This window comes from Hyla sarda, chromosome 7 (assembly GCF_029499605.1).
Source record: "Hyla sarda isolate aHylSar1 chromosome 7, aHylSar1.hap1, whole genome shotgun sequence".
Taxonomy (NCBI): Eukaryota; Metazoa; Chordata; class Amphibia; order Anura; family Hylidae; genus Hyla; species Hyla sarda.
Window position 1 is genome coordinate 81,429,512 of NC_079195.1, and position 14,563 is coordinate 81,444,074.

General features: G+C 43.3%; 1 protein-coding gene across 3 annotated transcripts in view; it reads left to right on the forward strand.

The window, feature by feature from the left end:
• The first annotated feature begins 412 nt into the window (after positions 1-412).
• Positions 413-14,563, forward strand: part of LOC130282303 (uncharacterized) — a 39,853-nt gene continuing 25,702 nt past the window's right edge. For 2 of the 3 annotated variants that reach the window (XR_008846326.1, XM_056530395.1), the window contains exons 1-3: positions 413-585; positions 1,098-1,200; positions 8,885-9,264. Coding sequence is in view for 1 of the 3 variants with exons in the window: in XM_056530395.1 (XP_056386370.1) it covers positions 471-585; positions 1,098-1,200; positions 8,885-9,264 (598 nt within the window). In the remaining 2 variants the exon portion in view is untranslated. The remainder of the gene's footprint in view (positions 586-1,097; positions 1,201-8,884; positions 9,265-14,563) is intronic. The other variant, XR_008846327.1, reaches the window with a different exon arrangement.

Below are 14,563 nucleotides of genomic sequence, written 5' to 3' on the forward strand. Positions count from 1 at the left end.
TCATCGTTTGACTGGTTGGCTCATTGAAATGCATTAGATACGGCCAGGTCCGGCTGGGATACGGGAGCGCCCGTTTTTCGCTCCCCTCAACTGGATCCAGCACACGTACAGTGAAGACGTAAGGGGAACCCACCCTTAGACTCTTTGGAACAATCAGAAGAGTTAGATTACTGTTGCCCCATGCTGTTCTGTTGTTAGAATCCGTCCCCCTCCTGAGGATTCTCAGACCCTTCTATCTGTTCTTTTGTTCTGTAATTTCCTTAATGATTGTAATGATAACTGCCTGGTGTAAATGGACAAATCAATTATACATGTATTATTTACTGTTAATGTAAATTGATCATCTTGGTACATATGTTGATTCACGGATTGACAAATCCCGGGCTCCAGGTCATCTTGGCAAATAAGAATTTTGCAGTGGTGCCCAGGTTTTCCTTAGCTCTTTCCAATAAAGATTGTCCATCCTTTACATGCGCAGGAGGCTGCTGATTGACTGCAGTAGTCACATGACCCTGGGGCACTCACTGAAGATATCCACTACTGAAGACCAGAGCGCAGGACTGAAGCATGGAAATGGAGGCGGAGGTAAGTAAAACAGTTTTTTTTGTGGGGAGGACAATCGTGACTGTGACACACACGGGGAGATGTGGGGATATAAATGACTGTGACACATAGGGGAAAAATGAGGGGACAATAATGACTGTGACACAGAAGGGCAATTGAGGACAGTAGTAACTGAGACACAGGGGGAGACGAGGGGACAGTAATGACTGTGGCACACGGGAGAAATGAGGGGACAGTAGTAACTGACACACAGGGCAGAAGAGGGGATATTAATGATTGGTTTACAGGGGGAGATTAGGGGACAGTAATGACAGTGATACATGGGGGAGGTGAGTGGACAGTAATGACTGTGACACAGGATGATGAGGGGACAGTAATAACTGGCAGACAGGAGGAGATAAAGGGACAATAATAACTGTGACACAGGGAGAGGTGAGTGGACAGTAATGTCTGTGACACACAGTGGAGATGAGGGGGACAATAAAGGATCTTCATTTTAAGTGCTAGCTGGATCTCCATTTTTTATGCATCAGGATCTTCAGGATCATGTGCTGCAAGGCATGAACCATTTTTTTCTTCAGCTCTTCAACTCTGCGCTATCATTGTGAACTTGGACCAGGTATCATTATGGATAAGGTATCACAGTATCTTAGCTTGTTGTGCTTCAGTACAAAATGATTGAAAAGCCTGCTATAATAGAAGAGAGATGCTTAAAGGAGCTATCCAGCATTAGAAAACCAAAGCTGATTTCTTAACAGCAACACACCTGTCCTCAGGTTGTGTGTGGTATTGCAGCTCAGTTCCATTGAAGTAAATGGAACCAATATGTAATACCACACACAATCTGAAGACAGGGGTGGTGCTATTTGTGAAATGAATCAGCTGTTTTTGTATTCCTGGATAACCCTTTAAAGAGAGTTTTGGACATATAAGCTTACAATTCATATGGCTGAGGTGCCTATACTTTTATACATTGTGAGGCACATTCAGCAGTGAGTGATGGCTGGAATCTACATTCAAGAAAAAATTTTGAAAAAACATTAAACCTGTGTAACACAAGAAATCATGATATAATTGCTGACATTTTTAGATAAATATTCTTAGAATAATATTGTTACAAATGTTATAATACACACTCTCACTGCTTGCAAGGTGGGGGTATATCTCAGCAATGTCCTTAAAGGGGTACTCCGGTGCTTAGACATCTTATCCCCTATCCAAAGGATAGGGGATAAGATGCCTGATCGAGGGAGTCCCGCCGCTGTGGACCCCCGTGATCTTGCACGCGGCACCCCGTATGTAATCAGTCCCCAGAGCGTGTTTGCTCCGGGTCTGATTACCGGCGACTACAGGGCGGGCGGCGTGTGACGTCACGCCCCCGTGTGATGTCACGCTCCGCCCCTCAATGCAAACCTACGGGAGGGGGCGTGATAGCTGTCACGCCCCCTCCCGTAGGTTTGCATTGAGGGGCGGAGCGTGACATCACACGGGGGCGTGACGTCACACGCCGCCCGCCCTGTAGTCGCCGGTAATCAGTCCCAGAGCGAACATGCTCCGGGGACTGATTACAAACGGGGTGCCGCGTGCAAGATCGCGGGGGTCCACAGCGGCGGGACTCTCTCGATCAGGCATCTTATCCCCTATACTTTGGATAGGGGATAAAATGTCTAAGTACCGGAGTACCCCTTTAAAAGGGTACTTCGGAGGAAAATTAATTTTTTTTAAATCAACTGGTGCCACAAAGTTAAACAGATTTGTAAATTAAAATAAACATTTTAATCCTTCCAGTACTTATCAGCTGCTGTATGCTCCACAGGAAGTTGTATTGCTTTCTGGAGTTCTTTTCTGTCTGAACACAGTGCTCTCTGCTGACACCTCTGTGGGTATCAGGAACTGTCCAGAGCAGGAAAGGTTTGCTATGGGGATTTGCTTGTACTCTGGACAGTTCCTGACTAGTGATGAGCAGCAGAGGCCAAATTCAAATTCACGATATTTCGCGAATATTATTATTATTATTCGCATTTTCGCTATGTTCATTCACTTTTTTTTCCATGAGAAAATTCGCATAAAAATTCGCATGTGAAAAAAAAATTAAACAGACCCATGTGATAGACTCATGTGATAGACTCCTATTCGCATGAAAAATTTGCTTAAATGTGCATAAAAATTAGCATGTGAAAAAAATGAATATTCGTCATTACGAATATATAGCACTATATTCTAAATATTCGTGAAATCGCAAAGTGACGATATTCGCAATAAAAATCTGCATTAAGAATATTCGTGCTCAACACTTTTCCTTACATGGACAGAGGTGTCAGCAGAGAGCACTGTGGTCAGACTGAAAAGAACTCCAGAAAGAAATACAAATTCCTCTGGAGTATACAGCAGCTGATAAGTACTGGAAGGATTAAGATTTTTAAATAGAAGTCATTTACAAATCTGTTTAGCTTTCTGGCACCAATTGATAAAAAAAAAATAGTTTTCCACCAGAATACCCCTATAATATGGTCAATGTGGATGTTGCATCGCATTGTGATCATAACTCATGGCTCCTATGGCACATCATACAGCTAGAGGTTGAGAGCCACCTGGGAACCATGGCTATAAGGGTATGTTCACGTGCATTTAAACACGCTGTTTTGGACCTGGAACTGCGGCAATTTTCCCATCCACAATAGAGCAGTATCACTGCCTTAGAGCCTGCTCCTGTTAACTTCAATGAAAGCCTATTGAAGTCATTGGGCGGCACATAAGCGCACTATAAGTAGCATTCTAGATGTGAAGGACTGAAGGAGTTTATGGAAGAGGGCTTCTTATATCTGGTTATTATATTACTGGTAGCAGGGTTTTTAGCTTGCATTATATGTTTGGAAATGTGTTGATGGAAATTCTAAATCTTTTTGTAGAAACAGAAGACATTGTATTGCGTACTTAAAAATTGACTTGTGTTCTCTGTAACCATTCCTCACAGTGCACATTACGCAACATAAACAATTTCTAAGCCGCTTCCTCCGGAGTGTTTATATATCATTATTTATATCTGAACTTTTAGGGGGGGGGGGTGACAATAAATTGCCTGTTACTTATAAAACTCCATAGAGGAATAAAAAAATAAAAAAAACACTAGATAGTTGTCACGACTGAATTACTAAAATGCAGCATTTCTTTTATCCTAAATGTTTCATCTTATATTTTACATTGTAGTTTTCTGAAGATAACTCTTTCCAGCTGCATCAGTAAAATTGTATTTAATAGGGTAAAAAGAAGGAATAACCAAGTATGTTTCCCATTAGAAAATCGTGACATTGGATAGTGGTGGGAAAAGGCTTATTCTTTCTGTGTATTGGGAGGTAAAAGGTCACAGAGAAACATTCTGATACAAATCACAACATGTAAAGTATATCGTAGAGAATAAAATGGTGATGGGGGGCTCATTTATTCTACTATTCTTTTATATTTCGTATGCAAATAATTTTTACATTAATGGCAGTTTATCATAATGATATAACCATTTAATTACGTAATTAAGAACCTGAGTCTATAAAAGTATATGAGGAAATGGTTGTCTTTGCACACACAGCATATAATAATAATAATAGTAATAATAATACCGTATTTATCGGCCTATAACACACACTTTTTAGGCAAAAATTTTTAGCCTAAAGTCTACCTGCGTGTTATATGCCGATAAGCCGCTGCAGTTCAATGATTTAAAGCGGGCGCTTTAAAACAATGAACTGCAGCGGCTTTGCTGGTGCAGAGACCGCCAGCGCTGCCGGCTTCTCTGCCCCTGCCTGTCCTGGGGTCTAGAGCCCTGCTGCCAGCCCTTCTCTCCCCCTGGCTATCGGCACCGCTGCCTGTTCTCTCCCCCTGACTATCGGTGCTGGCACCCCATTGCCGGCGCCGATAGCCAGGGGGAGAGAAGCGGCGCTGACAGACAGGGGGAGAGAATGGGCAGCGGCACCCATTGCCGGCGCCGCTGCCCCGTTGCCTCCCCCATCCCCGGTTGCATAATTACCTGTTGTCGGGGTTGGGTCCTCGCTGGCCTCCAGTGTGCGTCCCCTGCGTCGTTGCTATGTGCTGCACGGCGCGGTGCAATGGCGTCACTCGTCATTGCGCCGCGCCAGGAAAGGCAGGGGGAGAGAAGCGGTCAGTAACTTTTTTTACCCAAATATCCTTGGTAAAATGAGGGTGCGTGTTATAGGCCGGTGCATGGTATACCCCGATAAATATGGTAATTCTTTACTTATATAGCACACACTAATTCAGTGCTATACCCAATTTAAAAAAGGCTGTATTTTTGCATCTATAAAAATAAGTGGCATTTCACAGAAGTAAAAAAATATGTAATTTTCTTTTTTTTACATGGGCAGACAACCACTTTTCTTATACTTATATAGAGCATATTCATTTTGCAAATACAGATGCACATTTTCAGAGATTTTACAAAAAAATACGCTTGAATATATAGTTTGTGAACATAGCCTATATCTGTGCTTAAAGAGTACCTGTCACCAAATAAAACATTTAATAAAGTGGTCCTTGTGTAATTAGGAGACACTTTCCCATTCACTTACTTTTAAAATTATCAACATAAATATGTTTAAAATTTAATAGAAAAGACAGACTCTAGGTGGCTCTGTTCTGTAGCCTGCCACAATTAATACAGTGAATTTCCTGAGACCAAACTCAGGAAGTGCTCCTTAGCACTGAGCTTGATTGACAGCTGCACAGAGCCTCACTGAAAGCTGTAAAGAGACTCATTTAGAGCTGCAAAGAGCCTCACTAAAAGCTGCACAGAGCTTGAGGTCTTCTATTCATCACAGCGCTGCAACCATATGAGGGCAGAAGTGGTCCCCCAGCAGGCTTCAGTGATGTCATGCCTGCTGGGAAAACGCCCACTTTCTCCTGCTGTGAGATTGCATGAATAAAGGTAAGATACAGAGCTTTTTAAAGCTCTGAAATGTTTTCTAAGGGTGGGAGGAGTGTTAGGAGTAGTTAGGGTACATAGCCTGAGTTAGTTTACAAAAGTTTATTTGGTGACAGGTACTTTTTAAGTGAAAAAATGCTGTTGTACCTTGCATCACTGCTACTAATAGTACAAGGATGCAAGGAGGAGCAGAATTAACATTGAAAAGGAATTAGTTTTATAAGGCTGGATAGCCCCTTTACATTGATTGTTTCCTTTTGTTATCATAGAAGAGAGAATAGCTTTGTCGTGAACGTCTGGTGTCGGTTAACATAAATACTTCAGGGCAGAAAGCACACATTTCTTTTTCTTGTTAGGATGTCGATCAGTGCTGGCTTATTTCATAAAGGAGGGGTGTTATACTAAGCAGACCAATTCTCCAGGAGCAGTTACATTTACATTACAGATGTATGAGTTGCAAAGCGTCCGATTCAAAACGGCCCATTGGCACGTTAAACACGTTGCATATTTTCTCCTGTTTAGTTGTAGAGAACTGCAGGATGTATGGCCATGAATGGTATATAGCAGTACATTGTGGTAGTAGAATGAGATTCCAGAGCCCCAAAGGTTGTGTGTGTGTGTATATATATATATATATATATATATATATATATATAGTCATGGCCGTAAATGTTGGCACCCCTGAAATTTTTCAAGAAAATGAAGTATTTCTTACAGAAAAGGATTGCAGTAACACATGTTTTGCTATACACATGTTTATTCCCTTTGTGTGTATTGGAACTAAACCAAAAAAAGGAGGAAAAGAGCAAATTAGACATAATGTCACACCAAACTCCAAAAATGGTTTGGGCAAAATTATTGGCACCATTTCAAAATTGGGGAAAAATAATATTGTTTCAAGCATGTGATGCTCCTTTAAACTCACCTGGGGCAAGTAACAGGTGTAGGCAATATAAAAATCACACCTGAAAGCAGATAAAAAGGAGAGAAGTTCATTTAGTCTTAGCATTGTGTGTCTGTGCGTGCCACACTAAGCATAGACAACAGCAAGAGGAGACGATAATTATCTGAGGACTTGAGAACCAAAATTGTGGAAAAATATCAACAATCTCAAGGTTACAAGTCCATCTCCAGAGATCTAGATTTGCCTTTGTCCACAGTGCACAACAGTATCAAGAAGTTTGCAACCCATGGTACTCTCCCTGGGCATGGACGGAAGAGAAAAATTGATGAAAGGTGTCAACGCAGGATAGTCCGGATGGTGGATAAGCAGCCCCAAACAAGTTCCAAAGATATTCAAGCTGTCCTGCAGGCTCAGGGAGCATCAGCGCAAACTATCCGTTGACATTTAAATGAAATGAAATGCTATGGCAGGAGACCCAGGAGGACTCCACTGCTGACATAGAGACATAAAAAAGCAAACTACATTATGCCAAAATGAACTTGAGTAAGCCAAAATCCTTCTGGGAAAACGTCTTGCGGACAGATGAGACCAAGATTGAGCTTTTTAAAAGCACATCATTCTACTGTTTACCGAAAATGGAATGAGGCCTACAAAGAAAATAACACAGTACCTACAGTGAAATATGGTGGAGGTTCAATGATGTTTTGGGGCTCTTTTGCTGCCTCTTGCACTGGGTGCCTTGCCTTGAATGTGTGCAAGGCATGATAAAATCTGAGGATTACCAACGGATTTTGGGTCACACTGTACAGCCCAGTGTCAGAAATCTGGGTTTGCATCTGTGGTGACTGGGTGAGGCAATGGTGTTGCAGGGTCTGGTGGTATTAACTCTTGGTTTGTCGTGATGCCAGGATGCGGTTGTTCTGTATAGAAGGCCTTGCCGACAACTGGCCCAAAAACGTCACGATAATAAACCGAATGTCCACAGCAGGATTTATGAGATAACTGGAACTTTTACTTAACTTCTTGTGCAAAAAGCCTTTTCAATTAAACAGTTTCTCTTGAGGTAACCGGGATGCAGGTTCCTCACAGGCTTGGATGGGACTAATAGTCTTGAGCTTTAAGCAGGCTACTGTGCTACTAATTATAGGATTTGAGTTGAATAGTTGTCACAAAGAATTTGTAGATAGAGCTTTATAACTCACGTTTTTAGTGGCTGCTGGTTTTTTAGGCTTTAGCCTAGGTAAGATGAATTGAGATATGCTGATTGTGCTTGGCTGGAAACCAGGAGAAAAGAGCGAGAGTTTAGAGACTACCGCCCCTTATATACTAGGGGGCTGGACTAATCCCATTGGCTGCAAAGCCTGTAGGTCCTGAACCCAGAGAACTCTGGGTACATCACATGACATTATCACATGACCCAGGAAGGTCCTATACATTTATACAACTTTGTACATAACTTTATACATAACAACCAATATACACTATACCTTTACAATGCATTATACGAGGCGAGTAAAGGCTAAGCCCTGCAGGAGATCCCTGTGGAATGGAGGGACTCTAACTGAGGGGACTTAAGACAGGGACAGGACAAGGTTCTGTACCGGGACACCACACATCCGAGTTCTTGGGTCTTCCAGCAGGACAATGACCCCAAACATACGTCAAAAAGCACCCAGAAATAGATGCCAAAAAAGCGCTGGAGATTTCTAAAGAAATTAGTCAGAAATTAGTCAGATCTAAATCCCATTAAAAATTGCTGTTTGGAAAAGGCACCCTTCCAATAAGAGAGACCTGGAGCAGTTGGCAAAGGAAGAGTGGTCCAGCATTCCGGCTTAGAGGTTAAGAAGCTTGTTGATGGTTTTAGGAAGCAACTAATTTCAGTTATTAGTTCCAAAGGGTGTGCAACCAAATATTAAGTTAAGGGTGCCAAAATTTTGTCCAGCCCATTTTTGGAATTTGGTGTGACATTATGTCCAATTTGCTTTTTTTCCTCCTTTTTTTGGTTTAGTTCAAATACATACAAAAGGAATAAACATGTGTATAGCAAAACAAGTGTTACTGCAATCCTTTTCTGTGAGAAATACTTAATTTTGTTGAAAAATTTTAGGGGTGCCCACATTTACGGTCATGACTGTGTATATATAGTGGTAAAGAGGTTAGCTCGTTACACTATGCGCTCCGGCCTCACACGCTGACTGTGAGCGCATGGTCCCCTTACCTTCTGCTGCCAACGGGGCTGGGACTCGCATCGCAGGACACGCCCACATGCGAGTCCCAGTCCGTCACTCTACGGGTGTTTCTCCTGCCTCTGCCTCCACCACTCTGCTCCGGTGCGCGTGTCACCGTCCCTTAGGGCGTGTGCGCACCGAAGCTTTAAGATTTAAAGGGCCAGTACGCTCATTAGTGTAACCACCTGTGGCTTGTTTATAAATTCCTCCACCCTCCTCAGTTCTCTGTCGGATCTTTGTTTCCTTCTGCCCTAGAGAAAGCATTCCATTGTATTGCCTTGCCGTGTACCAGATCTTCTGCTCTTGTGACTTGACCATGCTCCTCTGCCGCCTGCCTACTGAACTCCTGCTACGTCCTGACTACGCTACTGTGCCGCCTGCCCTGACCTACTGCTATCCTGACTATGAGTTGCCTCATCCCTCCTGTGCCTCGCATCTCCCCAGCCGCCTGTGTGGTCGAGCCATGCCAGGGGTAGCGACCTGGGTGTCGCCTGCAGCTGCAAGCCCATCCTGCTTTGCTGCGGGCTCTGGTGAAGACCAGCGGCACCTTAGACTCGGCTCCCTGGTATGGTCCGAGTCATCTGCCACACAGGTCCAGCGGATCCACATACATCGGAGTTCCTGTGTTCAGAAAGGTGAGTGTTACATAGCTAAGTTAGGCTAGAACTATATGGTGACTTTGGCAGTGGAACAGGTTGCACCTTGTCATACTACCTGACTTTAAAGCGTACCTATCATATCCCATTTCAAACAAAAAAACAGACCAATAGAACTAAGGGGAAAAGCAATAATTAGTGTGTGGTACAAAAAATAGAAAAGACCACTGTAACACTCCCCATATTAGTAGTCAATCCGTTAATGTGACTCCAAAACTAAACATGCATAGAAAAAGTTAAAAAAAATGCCAAAAGGAGTCACTTACCAAGATAAAATGCATACATTTTATTGATATGCACTAAAATTAGATACACACACATGGAGGAAAGTGATACATCACAAAAAGAGGCAAAACCGGGTACCCTGCAGCAGGATTGGCAGTAATGGGGTATTGCACATAAATCAGTAAATAGGCGATATAGGTAACTACAGACACCAATCTACAAAGAAGCAGCATAATCATATAAAAAGTGCAAACAGGATAATGTGCTGTATAGGGATGTACATGACTTATACACCTACAATAAAGTGCATGATACAAATAAGGAAATACCCACAATGGATACAGAGATCATAAAACAGCTGCAGGGACCGGGATGCCGCCACACTTAGGAGTGGCGGCATCTCGGTCCCTACAGCTGTTTTATGATCTCTGTATCCGTTGTGGGTATTTCCTTATTTGCATCATGCACTTTATTGTAGGTGTATAAGTCATGTACATCCATATACAGCACCTTATCATGTTTGCACTTTTTATATGATTATGCTGCTTCTTTGTAGATTGGTGTCTGTAGTTACCTATATCGCCTAATTACTGATTTATGTGCAATACCCCATTACTGCCAATCCTGCTGCAGGGTACCCGGTTTTGCCTCTTTTTGTGATGTATTATTTTCCTCCATGTGTGTGTATCTAATTTTAGTGCATATCAATAAAATGTATTCATTTTATCTTGGTAAGTGACTCCTTTGGGCATTTTTTTTTGCTTTTTCTATGCTATCATATCCCAGAATATTTTCTTTATGTGTTTAGCTTCTGTATTTCTTTTAAAATCAGCTTATATCAGATCACACTGAATTTTCTCTCAGGCAGGGGGCGTGTCCCTCTCTCGCCCTCACTGTACATGACTAAACTTCCTCCCTCACTGTGTGTCACTGAGCTGTCAGCCAATCACTACACTCTGCTCTGTAACTCTTTCCTCTCTGTTTTTATGCTGCACATGTTACACAGAGAGGAAAAAGGATTACTGGAGTTTGCCTACTGTTCTCTTTACACACTATGTAGTAGAGCCCTGTGCAGGACTGGTTTTTCAATCCCGCTACCGATGATTTTTTTGTCCAATCTTGTCCGCTAACATAGGAATGTACAGATACTAGGGTGCATTGCTCTGCACATACTCCCCATGTATTCCTATACATGGGGAGTATGTGCAGAGCAATGCACCCTAGTATCTGTACATTCCTATGTTAGCGGACAAGATTGGACAAAAAAATCATCGGTAGCGGGATTGAAAAACCAGTACACACACTGCTATACATGGGGGGTACGTGCAGACCATTGCACTCCAGTGTGTGTACAGATGTGACTAGCAGTGACTAGAGATGAGTGAATCGAATCTGATGAATCCAAATTCGTTACGAATGTCATGAAAAATTCGATTTGCGAATATTGCCGCGATTCTATCGCGCAAATCACTTTATTAAACTCCATTTGGTGCAGTCCAGGCTTCAGGGCATCTAAAATGGTGGATCCACATGTGAGTACATGGGGCAAGGAACTCTGTGTAGGCGGGATGACCCTGAATCACATGCAGGAGGAAGCCTATCAGCAGCCAATCACCCCTGTGATGTCACAGCCCTTATAATCAGCAGCCATATTCCGGCTCGTCACTTCATCCTTTCACTGCAGAGAGATAGGATAGCACTGTGTGTTACACAGACAAGCTTTTTACAGCAGCATTTCACCTCATAGTCACTTCAGCATTCTGGTGGACAGAGAGCAGTGCATTTTTCACAGAAAATAATTTTTACTGCAGCCATTAACCTCCCAGTCACTTTCTACAGCAGTGTATTACATATTACAGAGAAACAGCAGAGGATGGAGGAATAATTTTTCAGCGCAACTCTGTGTCTTTGTTCCACAACAAATGGTCGTCTGGTTATACTATTCTGTAGACGGTATAATACCCAGCAGTCCATTCCTAATAGTCGTTGAGAGAGTGAAATTTTGGGTTTAGTACACAGCGACAGTGTGCTGCAGAACTGTTGTGTACTGCTTGTGTTGTGCAAAAATACGATTTTTAAGCATACTGCAGCACATTTTTCTGCCCTCATCTAAGTAGTGTAGTATTTTGTACTTGTTAATCTGTCAAGGGCCTAGTTGCTGTGAAAGGCCAGGCAAAAGTAATAACCGGCTGGTGTTTTACTGCAATAAGTTTTTTAAGCATACTGTGTCGCATTTTTCTGCCCTCATAAATGCATACCACTTACGTACATCTAAGTAGTGTACTATTTTGTACCTTATAATCTGTCAAGGGCCAAGATACTGTGAAAGGCCGGGCAAAAAGTAATCACCGGCTGGAGTTTTACTCCAATACTTTTTTAAGCGTACTGTAGCACATTTTTCTGCCCTCTTTGTTCCACAACAAATGGTCTACTGGTTATACTAGTCTGTAGATGGTTTAATATACACCCAGCATTCCATTCCTAATAGTCTTTGAGAGAGTGCAATTTTGGGTTTAGTACACAGCGACTGTGTGCTGCAGCACTGTTGTGCAAAATTTAATTTTTTAAGCGTACTGTAGCGCATTTTTGTGCCCAAATAAGTGCATACCATATACCTACATCTAAGTAGTGTACTACTTTCTACCTGTTAATCTGTTAAGGGCCTAGATACTGTGAAAGGACAGGCAAAATAACTCAACGGCTGGTGTACTCAAATACTTTTTTAAGCGTACTGTAGCACATTTTTCTGCCCTCATAAGTGCATACCGCATACCTACATCTAAATTGTGTACTATTTTGTACCTGTTAATTTGTCAAGGGCCTAGATACTGTAAAAGTCAAGGCAAAAGTAATCACCGGCTGGTGTTTTACTCCACTACTTCTTTAAGCATACTGTAGCGCATTTATGTGCCCACATAAGTGCATTCCACATATCTACATCTAAGTAGTGTACTATATTGTACCTGTTTATCTGTCAAGGGCCTAGATACTGTGAAAGGCCAGGCAAAAGTACTCACCGGCTAGTGTTGTACTCAAATACTTTTTTAAGGGTACTGTAGTGCATTTTTCTACCCTCATAAGTGCATACCACATACCTATATCTAAATATTGTACTATTTTGTACCTGTTAATCTGTCAGGGGCCTAGATACTATGAAAGTCAAGGCAAAAATAATCACCAACTGGTATTTTACTCCACTACTTCTTTAAGTTTACTGTAGCGCATTTTTGTGCCCACATCAGTGCATACCACATACCTACATCTAAGTAGTGTACTATTTTGTATCTGTTAATCTGTCGAGGGCCTAGATACTGTGGAAGGCCAGGCAAAAGTACTCACCGGCTGGTGTTGTACTCAAATACTTTTTTAAGCATACTGTAGCACATTTTTTCGGCCCTCATAAGTGCATACCACATACCTACACCTAAGTAGTGTACTATTTTGTACCTGTTAATCTGTCAAGGGCCTAGATACTGTGAAAGCATAGCTAAAAGTACACACCTGCTGCTGATCTAGATAAATACTGTTTTAAGCATAGTGAAGCGTATTGTACTTCCCTCATATATGCACTAAGTATGTCAGGCAGAGAAGGCCTAAATTCATCAGGAAGAGGTCACAGCAGACTAGGCAGCAAGAGTCGCAGCAAGAGGCCTGATCTCCCGGTATTAGCTAGTGGTCGTGTCTTGCCGTCATCTGCCGTCATCGATTGGTGAACACGGTCATCCACTTAACCACAAGTGACATCTGATACCCCCATTCAACAGTCGGTGGGTTCCTCAGACACAACCCTCAGTTGGCATGGCCCGGGAGCAGTCCCTGTCCTCCCATTGCCTCTGTCCTATGCTATTCCCTCCCCTAAAGAAGTATTTTATGCTGTGGGCTCAGATCCACTATTAAGTGAGGACGACCTAATAGAGGACAGTCAGGAGCTGCTGCCCAGCCAAGAAGTGGAGGAGACATCCGCCACTTCCTCAGCTAGGCGGGCAAGTAGTGATGAGGAGAGTGACGTGGGAGGCGGTGTTGCCAGCATTCAAAGCGTTCAGGGTCCTGAAGCAGACACTGTTGAGGAACCTGAGGAGGACATCAGTGACGTGCAGACACTTGATGATGAAGCCGATCACAATTGGGAGTCGGGGGCAGAAGGGGCTTCATCATCATCAAGAGAAGAGAGTTGCAGGTTGCCCGTGAGGCAGCAGCTGAGCCAGCAAGGTGGTTGCATGGTTGGCAGTCAGCATGGTGGCAGAAGTGGAAATTCTGGAGCCAAATGGGCCCGTGGGAGACCACCCACTTTGCTGCAGCCTTCCTTCCCGGGAGGTAATGGAACAGGGGTTCTTGGAGACGGCGGCAGTAGCAGTCAATTAGTGCGGACTGTTGGTGGCAAAATCAACTACTCTTCAGTGTGGCAGTTTTTCATCAAGCATCTGGAGGAGGTTAACATAGCCATATGCAAGATGTGTCGGCAGAAGGTGAAGCGTGGCCAGGGTCCCAATGTTGGCACCACGGTCCTGTGTCAACATATGCTGCGTCACCATAAAGGGCCCTGGGAGAACCGTGGCTCAGATGTAGTAGTCCAGCCTACTGCATCACCCAGTGGCACGCCACTCCCTCTTTCAACCAGCCAAGGCTCCACCAACTCAGCCAAAGGGAGCTGTGTGTCATACCCTCCTTCTGTCGCTCCAGATGCTCCTGCTCCTCCTACTTTCAGTCAATCATTCCGGCAACAATCCGTCGGCGAATACATGTCCAAGAGACAACAGTCCATGCGCCCACTCATCCAATGGTGCAGAAGCTGAATGTGCTCCTGTCCAAGTTGCTGGTGCAGCAGTCCCTCCCCTTTCAAGTGGTGGACTCTGCACCTTTCAGAGAACTGAGGTCTTGTGTTGAGCCGAGGTGGACAGTGCCAAGCCATCATTTCTTTGTGAAGAAGGTAGTACAAGCCCTGCACAATTTTGTGGAAGAGAAGGTGGGCCAGTCCTTTCGGTGTGTACCAAAGTGCATGGCAGTGCCGACGTCTGGAGCTGTAACTATGGTCAGGGACAATAAATGTCTTTTA